Consider the following 18,874-nt stretch of genomic DNA (forward strand, 5'->3'; position numbering starts at 1 on the left):
TCTACATATAATGATAATCCCTTATAGACACAAAATGCTGGAGTAACTCAGCGGGGCAGGCAGCATCTCTGGAGAGAAAGAATGGGTGACGTTTCAGGTCGAGACCCTTCTTCAGATCAGTCTGAAGAAGGGTCTCGACCCGAAACTTCACCCATTTCGTCTCTCCAGAGATGCCTCCTGTCCCACTGACCTACTCCAGCATTTTGTATCTATCTTCAATTTAAACCAGCATCTGCAGTTCTTTCCCACACATGATAAACCCTTACTCTGTTATAGCAGACAATCGGCAATAACGGATACAGTTCCCCTACTTATAGTCCATTATAACGAGAGTTTACTGTATTTAAAATTAAATATCTAAATACAACTGAATTTTTAATGTCACTCAGACTGACTACTCATATGGAAAATTTGTAAGATCTCTCTATGAATCCAGGATTAAAGATAAGTATGTGAGCAAAATATTTTAAAGTAACGAACTATCCAATCACAAGAAATTATCTATTTAGTGGCTATGAGCAGCTGAATTCCACTCAGTGCTGGAACCAAACAAATTAATTATCATTCAAGCTCAAAGGTTTCAAAGGTCTTTTAATGTCACATGTACCAATTAAGGTACAATGATATTGGAATTACCATACAGCCATACGAAAAATAAGCAACACGATACACAACTACATAAAAGTTAACATAAACATCCACTACAGTGGATTCCCCACATCCGTCACTGTGATGGAAGGCAAAAAAGTCCAACCTTCTTCCTTTTTATTCTCCCTTGGTCGGGGCAGTTGAACTATCCATCAGGGCGATTAAAGCTCCCACAGCCGACGATCAAAGCTCCCACATTGGGGTGGTCGAAGCTCCCGCGTCGGGGCGATTGAAGCCTCTGCGTCGGGGCGGTCGAAGTTCCTGCGGCTTGGAGTTCCCGAGCTCCGTGATGTTAAATCCGCAAGCACCCACGGCTGGCGCTCCGAGGTCGATCCCTGGCAAAGGGATCGTGGGCTCCGCAATGTAAAGTCCCGCAGGCACCCGTGGTGGAGCTCTCAAAAGTCGGTCTCCAGCAAAAGCCGCCAACTCCTCGATGTTAGGCCGCAGTGTGGATGGAGATACGATACGGGAATAAATTGCATCTCCGTCGAGGTAAGAGATTAGAAAAAGGTTTCCCACCCCCCACATAAAACAAGCTAAAGAACACTAAAAACATACATTTAACACACACTATTAAAACACAAAGAAAGCACAAGGACACAGACTGTTGGCAGGGCAGCCATTGCTGGCACCACCCGGTTGGGGATTATTATCAAAGTTCATCCCAGTAAAGCTTCAAATAGGAAAGGAACACAAGATGAAAAGATTTCTCTGTTTATTCTAGTGTCAATACATATATATATATCAATACAGACAGTTGTTATGCTGCAGTATTCAGAGGTGCAATGCAATTCTTAATATATATTCTCCTCATTTACTGTTGTCCACACAGGGCAGCTGTGTCACTTTCCACCACCATCATTGCATTCTGTGGCAGACTGCCTGTTCAGCAAAATTAAGAGGTTAATCAACAAATCTTTGTTCACGTGTGGTTCAGCCGTCAATACTATCCACACGATTACCAATTAAGCAATGATCATAATTAACACTCCCAGCAATATTTTCTGCCTCAGAAGAATGCAGCAAAGCACAAGGAAAAGCCCAATGGTCTCAGAAGCAATCGCTTTAGATATTCAAGAACTGCTAACATTTTATATTTTGTGAAGGTGAAAATCTACCATTTTTTTAAAAACTTCCTTGAGACAATAGAATACAAAATGAATTTTCTCAAGGCACGATGTACAGTTTTATCATTTTAACCTCAATAGAGATTAATACAATATTACAGTACAATTTAATACAGCATTGAGACAAACCTTTGTGTTATGTCGAAAGGCAAGCTACATAGGAATGTCTAGGTATAGGCACAACATTATGCTTTTCTTAAAAAATAAAAGTGACTTTGTTCCATTGCAGAACCACCACCTACATTATTAGTTACTCTGTTTTATTTTAAAACCTAGGTCAGTATTTTGTAAGTCAAAGTGACACTCTAACCCAAAATGTACAAAGATCTATAAATGTGTAAAAATGAAAAAAGTAAAATCCTACTTAAGGCTTGTGCTTGATTTAAGTCTTTGTCTCACCATTTTGGTCAGCTACTGACAGTCGGTCAGGCAAAATAGGAGGGGGCAGAGGTTCAAAAGGCGGTTTTGTGTCGACCGTACTGATGCTCTGTGAATCCTTGAGGAAAGTGTCCTGGCCTTCAGTAGGTGAAGCAGGAGTGGTGCTGTGTACAATAGCTGTGGCAACCTCTGTCCCTGTGGACACCAGTGATTCATTATTTGTAGTCACAGTCTTTAGTGTGTCTTCTGTGGGTTCATTTAAATCTTTGCTAAATTCAGATGGTGATTTCCTTTTGATCTTTACATACAAATTATCCTGTTTGTCGTTAATTAATTCACTTTTCTGGAATCTCCCAAAAAACCAGATAAAAAAACCAAAGAGGATAAATGCCAAGATGCTTGGGACAAAAGCAAGACACTTGACTCCAATTTTGACACCTGTATACCTGCTGTGCAAAAACATGTCACCATGAACATAGGTCCTGTTAGTCAGTGGGTTAATATTAGTTGACCTCCATTCCCAATTTAGAGTGGTTTTGTTTAAATCCTTTAATGTCTCCATATCTTCCACCGTGTAAATTTTTTGACCAGGTCCCACATACTGACCATATTCCGCAGGCTGGTAAAATATTTGGTTCTTCCACATATTCAGGTCCAAAATCAACACAAGAAAGATGATGCCATAGTTAAACCATTTACCTGCAAACAAATGTGATAAATAACTGTAAGATTCCCTTAGAAAACTCTGCTTAGAGATTTTTCTTCAAACTGACAACAAAAAACTATGTCCATTTTTGCATCAATAAGGGAATTTTTATGTGCAAAATATCGATTGTCTCTAATGAAATTAACATATGCATGCACAATTCCACTAAAACATAAATCTTTATTGAAAATAGTATGAAACTCAATTTTTCTATCCATAAATGCTGCTCGGCTATCTGAGTATTAAAAGTCTTACTTCAGATTGCCAGTGTACACAGACTTTTGTGCATTTGTCAGCTTTTCTGTTGCTTTGAACTAAATCATATGTTCTTGGATTGCTGTCACTGGCAAGGAATACATCAACTATTTTGCATACAGCTAGGTCTTAAAAGCAGTCATGACTTAAAAACCAGAGAATTTGCTCAGATAGTGTGATTGCAGAGCTCAAGATTTATGGAGCCAGGGAAGTAGGGGATAGGCTTTGTTCTGCAGGATCCAAACCACTGTACTGTGCCAACTGCCCAAAATGTGCAGGAATGCAAACTCCCTCAGGATGAAGGAGTCTTCTGCTTCTGTAGCAATCATTACCAACCTGCGCTCATGGGAAGCCATGCTAGTAAATCCCAGTGCCACATGCTCCTCAGCCAAGAAGATGAAACAATCTATGAATGAGTGCAGTGCCTGTGTGATCTCCCTGTTGCAACAGTGAGCAACACATTAGGAAGTACGATAGAAATCTGCTGCAGCTGCTTGAAAAGGTCCTGTAGAGTCTAGGAATGGGCATGCCTTTTCTCCTGCCCTGAAGTTCCCAACGCACTCAGACTGGCTAGTCATGGCCATAGCAAAACCTTTATAATGGAATGGTGCGAGCTGCATCACCACATTTCGCGTAAGGGTCTCAGGAACTAAATGCTGGAACAAAGAACTGACCATTAGGTTTTGGAAGCTGTTTGAATTCTGGTGTTGCTAATTCAAGTCTCCCAATATCAATGGTGTCTTTAAAAATCAATTCAAACCCATAACTTAATAAACTAATACAGAGTGACTAATATGTTGGCACTCATTTAGCACTAGAAGCTGTTCCTGTCCCTATCTTTGGACAGAATTCAACAATTACAATTTACCAAATACATTTGTTTCCACAAGATGAAAAACAAAATGAAAGCAACTTGAACTATTCAGCAACTTTTTAATCAGTATTCTAATCATAGCAAAATTGGAGGAACAGCACCTCATATTTCCTGTGTGTCCTGTGCTTTTTGTTGTCTACTGCCGGACCCTGACGTGAGAGGACGCTGGCGTTGTTTATTCGCCGCTTTTCCGTTAGGATAGTTTGTCTGTTTGTTTTTATGTTGATTGTTTTTGTAAAGCGCTTTGAGCACCCGATAAGGCGCTATATAAAATAAATGCTTATTATTATTATTATTATCTTTCGCCTGGGCAGTTTGCAGCCCCTTGGTATGAACATCGACTTCTCCAACTTTAGATAGTTCCTCTGTCCCTCTCTTCCCCTCCTCCTTCCCAGATCTCCCTCTATCTTCCTGCCTCCACCTATATCCTTCATTTGTCCCGTCCCCCCTGACATCAGTCTGAAGAAGGGTCTCGACCCGAAACGTCACCCATTCCTTCTCTCCCGAGATGATGCCCGACCTGCTGAGTTACTCCAGCACTTTGTGAATAAATACCTTCGATTTGTACCAGCAGCTGCAGTTATTTTCTTATTCTAATCATAGCACATGCTCAGCATGGGAACAAGCCGTTCAGACCACCATGTCTGTGGCAATCATGAAACCAAACTAAACTAATCCCAACTACCTGCACATGGTCAGTATCCCTCAATTCTCTGCCTGTTGATTTGTCTGTCTAATTGCCTCTTGAATGTCGCTATCATGTCTGTTTCCATCACCTCCCATGGCAACATGTTGTCTGAATACGAACCACTCCCAGGGTGAAACCTTGCACCATACATCTCTGTTAAACTCCCCCCTCTCACCTTAAATCCATGCCCTCCAGTACTTGACTGGCAAAAAGACTCTGGCCATCGATGCTATCTGTGCCTCTGATAATTCAATAAACTTCTATCAAGTCATCCCTCAGTCTTCAACCATCCAGAGCCAACAATCCAAGTTGGTCCAAACTCTCCCTATTGCTCATGCACATCAACATCCTGGTGAACCTGTTTTGCATCCCTCCAAAGGCTCCACACCCTTCCTACCATGTTGCGACCAGAACTGCACACATTACTCCAAATTTACACTAACTAAAGTTTTAAATAGCTACAACATGGCTTCCCAAATCATACAGTCAGTGCCCCAACTAATGTAAGCAAGCATGCCAAGGTCTTCTTAACCATGCTCTCCACTTGTGTTGCCACTTTCAGGAAGCCATCTGAGTCAATATTCCTTAGGGTCCTGTCATTTACTGTATATTTTCCTCTTGCATTATAATTGCACCGCAGGACCTCGTTAAATTGGAAAGGCTGCAAAGAAGATTTTGAGGTTGTTACTGGGAATGGAGGGTTTGAGTTATAAGGAGGAGCAAGACAGTGTAGGATTGTTTTTTGCCTGGAGCATAGGAGGCTACAGGGTGACCTGATAAGCATATATAAAATCACAATGGGCACTGATGAGGTGAATAGCCACAGTATTTACACCAGGAGAGGGAAGTAAAGGGCATAGGTTGTAAGGTGAAAGTTGCAAGATTTAAAAGGGACCTGAGGGCTGATATATAGAGGGTTGTGAGTGTATGGAGCGAGCTACCAAATAAAGAGATAGATGCGGGTTCAATTCCAATGTTTAAAAGACATTCGGACAGGTTCATGGATAGGAAAGATTTAGAGGGATACACTCCAACTGCAGGCAAATAGGACTAGCTCTGGAAGGCAACTAGATTAACATGGACAAGATGGACTGAAGCTCTCACTATATTTGACCTCCCAATTACACACCTCACACTTATCCAAATAAAACGGCACGGTAGCGCAGCGGTAGAGTTGCTGCTTTACAGCGAATGCAGCGCCGGAGACTCCGGTTCGATCCTGACTACGGGTGCTGCACTGTAAGGAGTTTGTACGTTCTCCCCGTGACCTGCGTGGGTTTTCTCCGAGATCTTCGGTTTCCTCCCACACTCCAAAGACGTACAGGTACGTAGGTTAATTGGCTGGGTAAATGTAAAAATTGTCCCTAGTGGGTGTAGGATAGTGTTAATGTACGGGTATCACTGGGCGGCACGGACTTGGAGGGCCGAAAAGGCCTGTTTCCGGCTGTATATATATGATATGATATGATATGAAAACATCATCTGCCATTTATCTGTCCAAATTTCCAACCGATCTATATCCTGCTGCATCATTTGACAGCCTTCCTTGCTATCTACAACTCCACCCACTTTTGTGTCTCATAGAATCAATTATTACATCAAACAGTAAGTAAGGGCTGTTATATTCTCCAGTCAACAGGCTAATAATCAATTGGACATAATTCAGTACTAAGTTTAAGCATTTCTATTACAAATCCTACCTCCACTATTTTCTACATAGCGTTCGTACCTGTGATACAAATGGTATGTTCCTTCTTGAATAACTTCTTGAAGTGAGGAAGTCTTAATTGAATATGTGAGGTGGGAAGACCAGGAAGATTGATTTCCAAATTTCCCATAAACTGTGGAAACTCCCAATCCTAGGAAAATAAAACACAAATAATTGTCACCAAACTACTGAATAATTTAGTGGATGTGATAAATGAGAAAACTATTGAGATGCCCTGAAATCCTTGTTTCATATTGTGCTTCTATTGAACATATTAAAATATGAGATGCCTATCCCTTGTGACACCTCACTTTTGATTACTCCTTATATTCCTTCTGGTTAATTGTTTTTAAAAAATAAATAATTTACTGCACCAAAAACTCTATACTGTACATACTTTTTATAGCAAGACAAAATATTGTCTTAGTCCAAAGTGTCAGTATTTTAAAAAAAATAATTATACTGAAATATTTCAAAATCATAAAATGAATTAACACATACTTTTATCATCACTCAAAACTATGAATCAACACACAGCAATGTAATCTTTTTTTCATTTGTCTCAATTAGTCAGAATCGTCCTAACCAACATGCAAAATTCTCATCTGTAGCAGATGTTGGGTGCCAATACAGTTTCAAAATGGGCCCTAAAATGCATGGGCATATCTGTGTATACGTTAAAACAGAACTGGAAGGGCTCAGAGGAGTCAGGCAATGTGCAGAGCTGAGTTGATACCTATACTACTATTATGCAGTTTCATATTCCAGTTGATGCTGCCATCAATCATGTTTTGCTGAACACATGCAGGAAAGATGCTCCTCTTCTTCTCTCTCTAAGCAGTGCCAAATGGGCGAAGAAGACCTGTTTCCATTTTTAGGTACATGGATTCTGAGGTGATATAAAGTACTACGTAGGATCTGCATATTCCAGCATAGGTTAGACAAGTTGAGCTCCATGACGCGAGTGGTTGGGTTCTTTTGATCACTATACTCTACTTCCACTTATTCCACTGGCTCTCCATATCGTCCTGTCAAAGAAACAAGAAATGTTTGATACCTCCCCAGGTCCTCCTTTGCGATTGGAATAACCTTGGGTTAATATTCCCATAAATTGATGAGCATGGTCCATTTTTCAGGAATGCTTCGAGGGTGGCCCACTGGAAATTGTTCAATGCATGGGACTCCATGAGGAGTCTTTCCATTATGAGTAATGATATCAGGCAAGCAAATAACGCAATCCAGCCACTGGAGCTGGTTGAGCATGATCAGCAGTCTCAGTGTTGGGGATGCTGTTCCAAGCGAAGACACTCTCATTGATTTTTCTTCCCTGCAGTGCATTTGGAAGATTCTGTACAGGCAGCATTGATAATACTACTCTAACATTTTGAGGTAGGCTGTTACAGATTGTCCATGTCTGCAAAACATACAGGTGGGCAGGGATTACTGTTACTTGGTACATCTTGAGCTTGGTGCTCGGGCTGAGGTTTTGAATCTTCAAACAGTTTTTTTCTCAGGCAGTCGGCACATTGAAGGGAATAATAAATTGCACCAACAATGTCAGCCTTAATTAAGAGGATGAACCAGCAATATGGAAATTAATTCACATTGATCACGGTCTCATCGTGGTCGCCTCCAGTCGTCGTCGTGGCTATCCCTCGAGGTTGAGGATGATGGTCTATGTTCCAATGTCAGAACAAAACGCCTGTGTATGTGTTTGTTTAACGTGTACTTGATGTCACACTCCAAGAAGCACACAGTCCTTCACAAATCAATCAACTAATTCCAATGGGAAGGGAACCAAGCTGATAGATTTGTTGCAGCCTTCATCTGCCTTCACAGCCATTGAGTTCAAGATAACTTTGTCCACCTGGTCCGCCGTTGAGGTCTTGTATGTTGGATCGTTCTTAGTTTGGACCCTCATCCTCGACCTTGCCTCCAGTATTATTTAAAGCAAACATCAATGCTTGCGTGTTAGTTACTGATCTATTTCTGCTGGATGTTGATAGATTCTAGAGTTGATATTCTAGAGCGAACAAAATCTAATGTGTGGTGGCAGGCATGGAAAGACCGACTTCAAAACTTCAGCACAAACCTCTTGTTTCTTGACTTGGATCTGAGCCTATGTGTCCATGATACTGTTGTAAGCAAGATTTTTCACTGTACTGCATCACACCGTACATGCATAGGACAATAAACCTGGCTCAACTTGACCTGACTTGACGAGGATTCTCCAACATGCATTGTGCTTGACATGCAGCAGCACTGGGAGAATGAGAAGAGAACATGCAGGGAGGGACAGGTTGTTAAAAGATGAGCAGATAAGCAATCTGCTGGAACCCATTGTCGCATCTGGGGATTAATTATCGTCCTCAAACTCTGCAGGAAACAGTGTGAGGCATCTGTAGCTTTAGTAAACTTGTCATCATTGAAATCTGCCAACTACTATAACTGCATTGCACCTTCCCACTTACATAGCGCAAACTGGTTTTAGGAAGAGTAAATTGGGTTATAGTTTTGTGCTCCTTTTTGATAAGTGCAGCCACATAGCAGTGCTGGCTGCCTGCTACAATGTTGTCAACTATCAGGCACCATGGCGTTGGTTTGTTTTTGGCAGAAGAGCCAACAGACACGGATTAGTCCTTCATTGAATTGTCGGGTATATTGAATTTAATGATCCCACCAAATGTTTTATTTAACTGAAGGCCCGGGTCCATTTCTTTACACAATTACAAGCATATTGGATTTGTGAGAACTCAGCCCAACAATCTGACTTCCTGCTGCCTTCTTCCTAATTCTTCCATCGTAACTACATTATGTAGTTACAATTAGATATGGCATGTGAATTAATCTCTCCAGCTCCACAAGGGGCAGAGGCAATTATAAAACTGTTCCAAAATTCCAAATGACGGCAATGTCCAGTGGCAAATACCTCTATAACAGAGAGAGAAGCAGTGCCTTGCAGACAAATTACCTACATGTCAGCTTAGGAAAAGGAGCCCCAAAACTATTCTTAAACCATTTGGTAAAGAATACAGACAGAATCAGGAAAATGGACACAACGAGAAATGCTCTCTACTTCACGTTACATTAATGTACACCAACCAAATTATTAAACCTGGCAATCTGACCTGAAACCTACCTTGATGTATCAAAGCTACCGAGCAATATATTCGAGAAATAATAATATTGCTTGCACTGAAGCTGAAACTGAAGGATAAATCTAAGAATTCAAAATTGAGGCTTACTACAGGTTACTATCAATAGACAATAGAAAATAGGTGCAGGAGAAGGCCATTCAGCCCTTCGAGCCAGCACCGCCATTCAATGTGATCATGGCTGATCATTCTCAATCAGTACCCCGTTCCTGCCTTCTCCCCATACCCCCTGACTCCGCTATCCTTAAGAGCTCTATCTAGCTCTCTCTTGAATGTATTCAGAGAATTGGCCTCCACTGCCCTCTGAGGCAAAGAATTCCACAGATTCGCAACTCTCTGACTAAAAAAGTTTTTCCTCATCTCTGTTCTAAATGGCCTACCCCTTATTCTTAAACTGTGGCCCCTGGTTCTGGACTCCCCCAACATTGGGAACATGTTTCCTGCCTCTAACGTGTCCAACCCCTTAATAGTTTTATACGTTTCGATAAGATCCCCTCTCATCCTTCTAAATTCCAGTGTATACAAGCCTAGTCGCTCCAGTCTTTCAACATATGACAGTCCCGCCATTCCGGGAATTAACCTAGTAAAGCTACGCTGCACGCGCTCAATAGCAAGAATATCCTTCCTCAAATTTGGAGACCAAAACTGCACACAGTACTCCAGGTGCGGTCTCACTAGGGCCCTGTACAACTGCAGAAGGACCTCTTTGCTCCTAAACTCAACTCCTCTTGTTATGAAGGCCAACATTCCATTGGCTTTCTTCACCGCCTGCTGTACCTGCATGCTTCCTTTCAGTGACTGATGCACTAAGACACCCAGATCACGTTGTACGTCCCCTTTCCCTAACTTGACACCATTCAGATAATAATCTGCCTTCCTATTCTTACCACCAAAGTGGACAACCTCACACTTATCTACATTAAACTGCATCTGCCATGCATCCGCCCACTCACACAACCTGTCCAAGTCACCCTGCAACCTCATAGCATCTTCCTCACAGTTCACACTGCCACCTAGCTTTGTATCATCGGCAAATTTGCTAATGGTACTTTTAATCCTTTCATCCAAGTCATTGATGTATATTGTAAATAGCTGCGGTCCCAACACCGAGCCTTGCGGTACCCCACTAGTCACTGCCTGCCATTCTGAAAGGGACCCATTTATCCCCACTCTTTGCTTTCTGTCTGTCAACCAACTTTCTATCCATGTCAGTACCCTACCTCCAATACCATGTGCTCTAATTTTGCCCACCAATCTCCTATGTGGGACCTTGTCGGAGGCTTTCTGAAAGTCGAGGTACACCACATCCACCGGCTCTCCCCTGTCAATTTTCCTAGTTACATCCTCAAAAAATTCCAGTAGATTAGTCAAGCACGATTTCCCCTTCGTAAACCCATGCTGACTCGGAACGATCCTGTTACTGCGATCCAAATGCTCCGCAATTTCGTCTTTTATAATTGACTCCAGCATCTTCCCCACTACTGATGTCAGACTAACTGGTCTATAATTTCCCGTTTTCTCTCTCCCTCCTTTCTTGAAAAGTGGGATAACATTAGCTACCCTCCAATCCACAGGAACTGACCCGGAATCTATAGAACATTGGAAAATAATCACTAATGCGTCCACAATTTCTAGAGCCACCTCCTTACGCACCCTGGGATGCAGACCATCAGGCCCTGGGGATTTATCAGCCTTGAGTCCCATCAGTCTACCCAAAACTTTTTCCTGCCTAATGTGGATTTCCTCCAGTTCCTCTGTCACCCTAGGATCTCTGGCCACTAGAACATCTGGGAGATTGTTTGTATCCTCCTTAGTGAAGACAGATCCAAAGTACCGGTTCAACTCGTCTGCCATTTCCTTGTTCCCCATAATAAATTCCCCTGCTACTGTCTTCAAGGGACCCACATTTGCCTTGACTATTTTTTTCCTCTTCACATACCTAAAAAAGCTTTTACTATCCTCCTTTATATTATTGGCTAGTTTACCCTCGTTCCTCATCTTTTCTCCCCATGACCAATGCAAACATGCTTTTTTTTACTGAACAGCAGTCTGACCAATAGATTTATGACCAATGCAAACACGCTTGATTTTACTAATTAGCAATCTGGGAACTGTTCAGGATTCCTTCATTTCCCCAGCAATTCCTACTGTATTGCCTGAGTGTGCAGTCTCTGCAGTTGCTTTCTGCAGTATCGTTTGATTTTTTTCCCCCTCCATATCATCTGCCATTATAATTTGATAAAGGCCAATGGAACCTCTGTTAATCGACCTCTCTCAGAGAAATTTCTGACAGAACCTTCTGTGTTGAAATGGATTTTTTAATCCCTATGATCTTACTTTTCTTCAGATCAACATGGGAAGAGTGGAGGTAAAGTAAGATCATTAGTATAAACAGGACCATAAAAGAAATACCTGACCAGCATTTCAGCAGGCTAATCTTGCTATAACACGTGGAAGTCCAGAAATTACATTTAGTGTATCCCACTTCCCCTGAGAGCATGATGAGCATGCCCTTCAGAAATTAGTGTTCTTAGTTTAGTTTAGTTTAGAGAAACAGTGCGGAAACTTGCCCTTCGACCCACTGAGTCCACATCGACCAGCGATCCCGTACACTAGTACTATCCTGCACACTAGGGACAAATTACAATTTTTATCAAAGCCAGTTAACCTACAAACCTGTACATCTTTGGAATGTGTGAGGAAACCAGAGCACCTGGAGAAAACCCACACAGTTCATGGGGAGAACGTACAAACTCCGTACAGACAGCACCTGTAGTCAGGATCGAACCCGGATTTCTGGCGCTGTATGGCAGCAACTCTACCGCTGTGCCACCATGCCACCTGTGCCATTCTGATAAGACCTCGATGTACTTACAAGCTACTTTTATTATTTAAATAAATATGCTTTGTTTCAATGGGGTGTGCTTTTTCTTAGTGACCAACTATGCTAAAATTACTGGCTATAAATCATTCTGGCCTTTAATTTTGTTTTAACCATGTGGATGGGCATTCCCCAAGGCTCGATTTACAACATGAATATTCCCTTCTTCATATAAAGCAGAAGCAGAAGAAATTTAATGATCATATCAGGTCTATTGAGATGAATGAATTGATATTACTTTCCAATGTAAATATGCATCATAAAAATTATCTTCAGTTTTTACATTTAGTATGAATTTTATGGGAGAGTGCACTTTGCGGGTTGAACGTTTTTCTAAAGTGTTCCCTAGCTCAGAACTTTTCTGTATTTTATTTTTAAGTATTCTGCTAAAATGCATCATTTCATATTATCATTGAATCATACAATGGGTATAGCAGAGAAGGCCATTTGGCTCATCATGGTTCTCTACTAAAGAAACTGTCTAGCTCCATCTGCTGCCACTTGCTCTCTAACCTTTTCCTTCACAAATTTATCAATGTTTACGCAAATTTCCCTACATAAATATCAATTTCCCCCCTTGAAAGGCATAGTGGAATCTGCCGCCAATGTCAGCAGACATTACATTAAACCACACGTTGTATAAAAAGCTTTCCTCTTATGTCACACTTAATTACTTTTCCTTTTGTTTTATGCCTTGACCCTTCCGCCTAAAGAAATAGTCTCCCTCCACCATCTACTCTCCCTGCTCCCTCACCTTTTTTAAAATTTGTATTAAATCTCCCATCAACTATCTCTTCCTAAAGAAAACAGTCCCCGCCTACAAGTCCAGTCCTTCATCCTAAGGAGCATAATTATAAATCTTTTCAAGACCCTCTGTAATGCGTTTATATATTCATATAATTTGGGGACTGGAACCAAACAGTACTCAGGATGAGGCAAGTATTTCATAATAGTTCAGCAAAATGAATATTTAATCTACGTTATCAGTCTCATTAAAGACTACATTTTGACAGATATTATTGCATGATGTCTTAACAATCCTGCTGTAGGAAAAGGCAACATAGGAAAGAGAAAAAACGGTCAGAAAGAGAATCCTCTAACATCAATCCTCTGATCCCATATAAAATCTGCTTTGGGAGGTAAAAGCAGATATTTGAGATCGGCAATTTGGGACAGTTATCATAAGTAATAATCTCCCCCTCTGCTTTCTTGTCCCAGCTCCAATTTACAGGCAGCTTCCGCTAACTTAGCCTAGAATAAAAATTTCCAGAAAGTAGTTGAGTAATGCACAGAGTCTGTGGACACAGGATCGCAGAATTTTAAGGCTTAATCTAGTGAGACAGAGCTTAAATTTCCACCAGCTACAGGACTGTGCAAACAATAAAATTCTGCAGAATGATGGCGACAAGACAAAATATAGCAATACTTCAGACTATAATCAAAATCCTCAGATTGCCCAGCACTATCACTGTACATGATTTATTTTTTGAACATGTAGTAAACTGAAGAGCCAATGTCAGAAAAAATCAGGTAATTCAGAAACAGACTTTTCTTGGATTACTTCATCTAAAGAATAAATTGCCAGCCAACTTCTGTTAAGCAATAGTAAATCTTGCAACAATAAAGCTAGGATTGAAGGATGCCTTTTTAAAAATATTTTGAATACAAGAATCAGATAATGTTGGTTTTGAACATTATTCGCCTGGAATCTGACTTCCTATTGTGCGAGGCTACTTTAAAAAGAACCTGGACTTAACACCTTCAAATCCTGTTATGTTGAATATGGATCTGTGATGGTAGAAAGCTGGAATTACTCAAGGCACATGTGATTGCTGACCAGAATATAAAATAGTGTACATAAGAGTATTTCCAGCATTTTCTATTTTTTTAATTTATTCTGTAGAATAAACATTTTCCCCAAAGAGAAGCAAACTTTGTTTACTGCACCACAAGAAATCTAACTAAGGGGTAGCACAATAGTAGAGCTGCTGCCTCACAGCACCAGAGACTCGGGTTCAATCCTCCCTATGGGTGCTTCCAGTAAGGAGTTTGCACGTTCTCCCCATGCCTGCGTGGGTTTCCTCGAGATGCTCCGGTTTCCTCCCACGTTCTAAAGACGTGCGGGTTTGTAGGTTAATTGGCTTCTGTAAAATTATAAATTGTCTCTCGTGTGTAGGATAGTGCTAGTGTACGGGGTGATCACTGGTTGGTGTGGACTCGGTGGGACAAGGGCCTGTTCCATGTAGTATCTCTAAAGTCTAAAGTCCAGTTTAAATTGAATAATGTTAATAGTGCACATGAATGACCCAGTGGAATGTTTGCCTTTGTCTTCCAGGGCATTTGCTTTGTGCTTGGTCATCAAACCCTCTCCTTGAGAATGAATAATACAATAGTACAATTACATGCTTATGCCACATATAAATTCAGTTTCTGGCAGCTGCAAAAAACAGGTCAATACCACATATGTACCCTCGGTGTAAATGTTAACTGGGTGCATTTTGCTGTTAGATTTCACAAAGATTAAGCCCTTATTTTTTACATTTATGGCAAAATAAAGCTTTAACTTCCAGGACCCAGCAAACTAGATGCTATTACTTGCCAGGATAGTGCAACCTTGCCTACTGTGCTGTTCCCTTCTTCTATGGTTTGAAATTGAGCTATTTGATTTATTTTGTAGGTACCAGTTACTTAATCCTCATTTTAATGGTGCGCTTGGATTTATTAAAACTGACACCTTGGATTTCATTCCTTGAAAGCAATTCAGTACTCTGCATGATGTTCCTTTGATTCTCAGTTAGTTTCTCAATCACTGAATTACAGTTGTTGCACTTGTTAATTAGATTGAATGGAACTGCCATTGTAAAATGTGTTCATTCATTTTTGAGGGAGTTTGAATCTATCATGTGCATAATTCTGTATTTCTTTCATCCAGCTGCAAGCCATTTGCCATTTCTGGGGGAAACCTGGCAAGGTTTATCACCATAGGTGCTGCATTTTGGATTCTTTTTTATTGTCAAGTTTTTTTTGCTTACTGTTGTATGCTTTACAACAAACATTATAATTAAAAATTAATTTTAATTGAATTTAAAACAAAAGACTTAAATGTTGCAGGATATTGTATATTCTATTGTAGCATTTGTTATATTTATGAGGTGGCATTCTTGAATGGTGTATGTTGCTAGCAAGACTGCACTTATTACCAATCTCTAGTTGCAATAATTCTCCTCCATACCTATCAATATTATATGCTATTCTCTGCAGCTTTCTGGGAAAATGTGCTGCTTATATTACAATTTGCTGCAATTTTGTTTCCATTCCTTAATAGACACAGTTTGTTGTTTCAACTGATTTTGTATAATTCACTGCATTCAAAAGCCCGAGCTACATCTCCAAACCATTGATACTGTGTTTCAATGACTGCTCTGTATTTACTGCCCCCACAATTCTTTCTCCAGGAATATTCATGGCAGTACTCTGGAGAATACCATTTAATCCTTGAGAATTATATGCCATTAATAGAAACACATCCAATTATGAAATAATCCTATTACAAAAATAAAGAAATACCAATGTACATCTGAATTGAGATTGATTTATCTCAGCAATGCACAAAAGCTTTGTCACCCTATGACCATGCTGTCTCATAAGGCTGTCTCAAAAACAATTGTAAACATATACAACACTTTTATGAACCTCTGGACAGCTCAAAGACCAATGAGGTGTTGAATCTGCAACCTTTGTTCTCCACTTATCACCTCCCAACACAGTTGCAATCCCCACCCTTCTGCCAATCAACCCCTCTTCACCTATATCCACTTATCGCTTAAGATGGACACAAAAAGCTGGAGTAACTCAGCAGGACAGGCAGTATCTCTGGATTGAAAGAACGGGTGGCGATTCAGGTCGAGACCCTTCTTTTGCTCCACTTATTCCCTCTTTCCCTATGCCCCGCCCACCTCTTTATACTAACTACTATCTGCCCCACAGTTTCAGTCTAGATTACGTTTTTCAACCCCAAACGTCAACTGTCCATTTCTCACTACGGATGGTGCTTGACCCGATGGGTTCCTCCAACTTTTCTCATTTTTATGCAACAGATTGCCGCATCTGCATCTCTGGTGTTTCCACTTCTTTCTGTCTGTCTGTCTCAGGGCAAAAACATTCAGTTTCCTTACAATTGCACAGTCTACTCCAAAATCCCTGGCATTTTTATTTTTATTTTCTATGATAATGATAATTTGTTTCGGCCACACTCTGACCGTCCTTTTTTGTACCTTTGTATGTATGATATCCTTTGACTTCCCAGTTATGCACAATGATATGGCCCACAATGACTTTCCAATAATTGTTAAGCTTATGTAGGGATACCATCCATAGATAGTAACAAAAATACACATAACCCACTCCTTTATTCATCTCATTTCCAGAAATCTGTGCTAATTGTAGGTTCAAAATAATGGGCCAGATCTTACTGAACTTTGACAGTGTTTCCAATCTGAACCGCCAACACAGCCATTTGACTGTCTATATGTCCCCTACATATGTGTATGTGATTTCTGGGGATTTACTGATTGACTGATAGAACTGTGCTTATCATTACACTGGATTCCACATTGTCTGACCCGTATAGGTGTGAGATCTCATTAATTATGGGCCACTGGCTTGTAAGCAAAGGGGATTGCAAGTTATTTTTTATTATTTTGCTTTAGTTTAAATATTCTATGTTTTGTGAATTTTTGTGTATTTTAATTATTTTTAAAATAGTTACATTAAATTGAATGTGTTTTACATGTCTCTCATATGTCAGGAATATCTAGGAACTGTTAACATCAGTTATAGCTTTCACAGCTAGCAAAACCTCGCCTGCAAATTTTGCCTTTAGTTAGAGATTGTCTTCGTTCAACCTGGCAGCTTAACTCAAGGAGACAGCGAGTCAACCAGATTAGCTTTCCATACCCGGTCCTGACATATGCCTGATGTGAGGGCTTCAGGCAATGGTTCTAGGCAGTGGGTCTGCTCGACTGTGATCCAACCTGCAGCTGCTCAAAGCAGTATTTCACGCTGCTTAATACTCCAATATAAACTTGAGTTATATTGTTCACACTTGCTAACAGTGCCATTTACTCAATAAAAATGAAAATGTAAACTTGTAAATATTTAATTTTAGTTTGGCATTAGAAATCAAAGACAGCTCGTTGACCAGATGACTTCTGAAACAATAAAACAACTTTCCATCAAACTAAGTAGCTGCACCTGCTTGCAGTCAGTGAACACCTTCCACTCATCACTCTGTATTTTTCTCTCATTTAACTATTTGTTCTGTGGGGAATATTGATCTCATTTTTAGAGTCGAGAAATCAGTCTTTTCATTGGGACAGTCAAATACAACAAATTCACTTGTACAGTATAAACTGATACGTTGATATCATAACAACGTTGTTCTGTGTGTGCAAAGATCGACTGAAAACAAAACTCACAGTTCAACAGTTAGTATGTGGTTTCTCTTTCTGAAGATATTTTGTTTCGTGTCATTATCAAAGTTAAGAGTAGAATCACAAAGTCTCTTAATGTCATCCCCAGGATTTGCAGTGAAAAGCCTAAACAAAACTGCAGCAGTTGGATTTCTGGAATAAACAGCAAGTCAGGCAACATCTATGGAAAGAGAAACAGTTAACATTTCATAACAAAAATCATGAAAGATGATTGACTTGAAATATTACTTCTGTTTCTCCGTAAATACTGCCTGGCCTGCTGAGTATTTCTCTTCTTCCTTCAGTATGTTACATTTCTTTACTGTACTTATCAGTCATGAGACATAAGAATTTAAGAAAAATGCGCAGGAGTAATCTATACAGACTCTCAAATGTGCTCTATTGTTATACAAAACATGGCTAATCGATCTTGGTCTGAGCTCCACTTTCTTGCTATTCCCATAACTCTCAATTCCCCTTTAGACCAAACCAGTCCACCTCAGCCTTGAATATATTTGCTTACTTAACCTCCACAGATGAAAGGAGTAGTGAATTTCAAACAGTCATAATTCACTGAGGGAAGAATTTCCTTCTCATTTTCGTGTTAAATGGATGACCCCTTATGCTGAAACAATGCCCCCGAGATCTTGATTCTCTCACAAAGAGCAACACACTCAAAGCAACTGCCTTGTCAAGTCCGTCCCGAATAATATGTTTCAATAATATAAGGGTCTCTCATAAAAAATTGACAGTCTGAATATTGTCATTTGCTTGTACATTATATTCCTGAATAAAAGTATAACACTATTTAGAAAAATTGACCTTTATGTATTTGATTTTATGGACCATTTGGTAAATGAGGAAATGTCGGAAGCATATGAAGGAAAACAGACAGAGATCCATGCTGAATTAATTTAACAAGATGTCTTAGTGGAAGTGGTAGTCATATTGATGGTCGCTTTTGTTAATCAGCAGCCTGTCAA

General features: G+C 40.2%; 1 protein-coding gene across 3 annotated transcripts in view; it reads right to left on the reverse strand.

Moving 5' to 3' along the window:
• Window positions 1-647: 647 nt before the first annotated feature.
• tmem117 (transmembrane protein 117) overlaps window positions 648-18,874 on the reverse strand; it is a 247,047-nt gene continuing 228,820 nt past the window's right edge. For all 3 annotated transcript variants that reach the window (XM_078417298.1, XM_078417299.1, XM_078417300.1), the window contains exons 7-8: window positions 6,406-6,535; window positions 648-2,852 (exon numbers count right to left, since the gene is read on the reverse strand). In XM_078417298.1, coding sequence (XP_078273424.1) covers window positions 2,158-2,852; window positions 6,406-6,535 — 825 coding nt within the window. In that variant the 3' untranslated portion in view covers window positions 648-2,157. The remainder of the gene's footprint in view (window positions 2,853-6,405; window positions 6,536-18,874) is intronic.

This window comes from Rhinoraja longicauda, chromosome 20 (genome assembly GCF_053455715.1).
Source record: "Rhinoraja longicauda isolate Sanriku21f chromosome 20, sRhiLon1.1, whole genome shotgun sequence".
Classification (NCBI taxonomy): domain Eukaryota; kingdom Metazoa; phylum Chordata; class Chondrichthyes; order Rajiformes; family Arhynchobatidae; genus Rhinoraja; species Rhinoraja longicauda.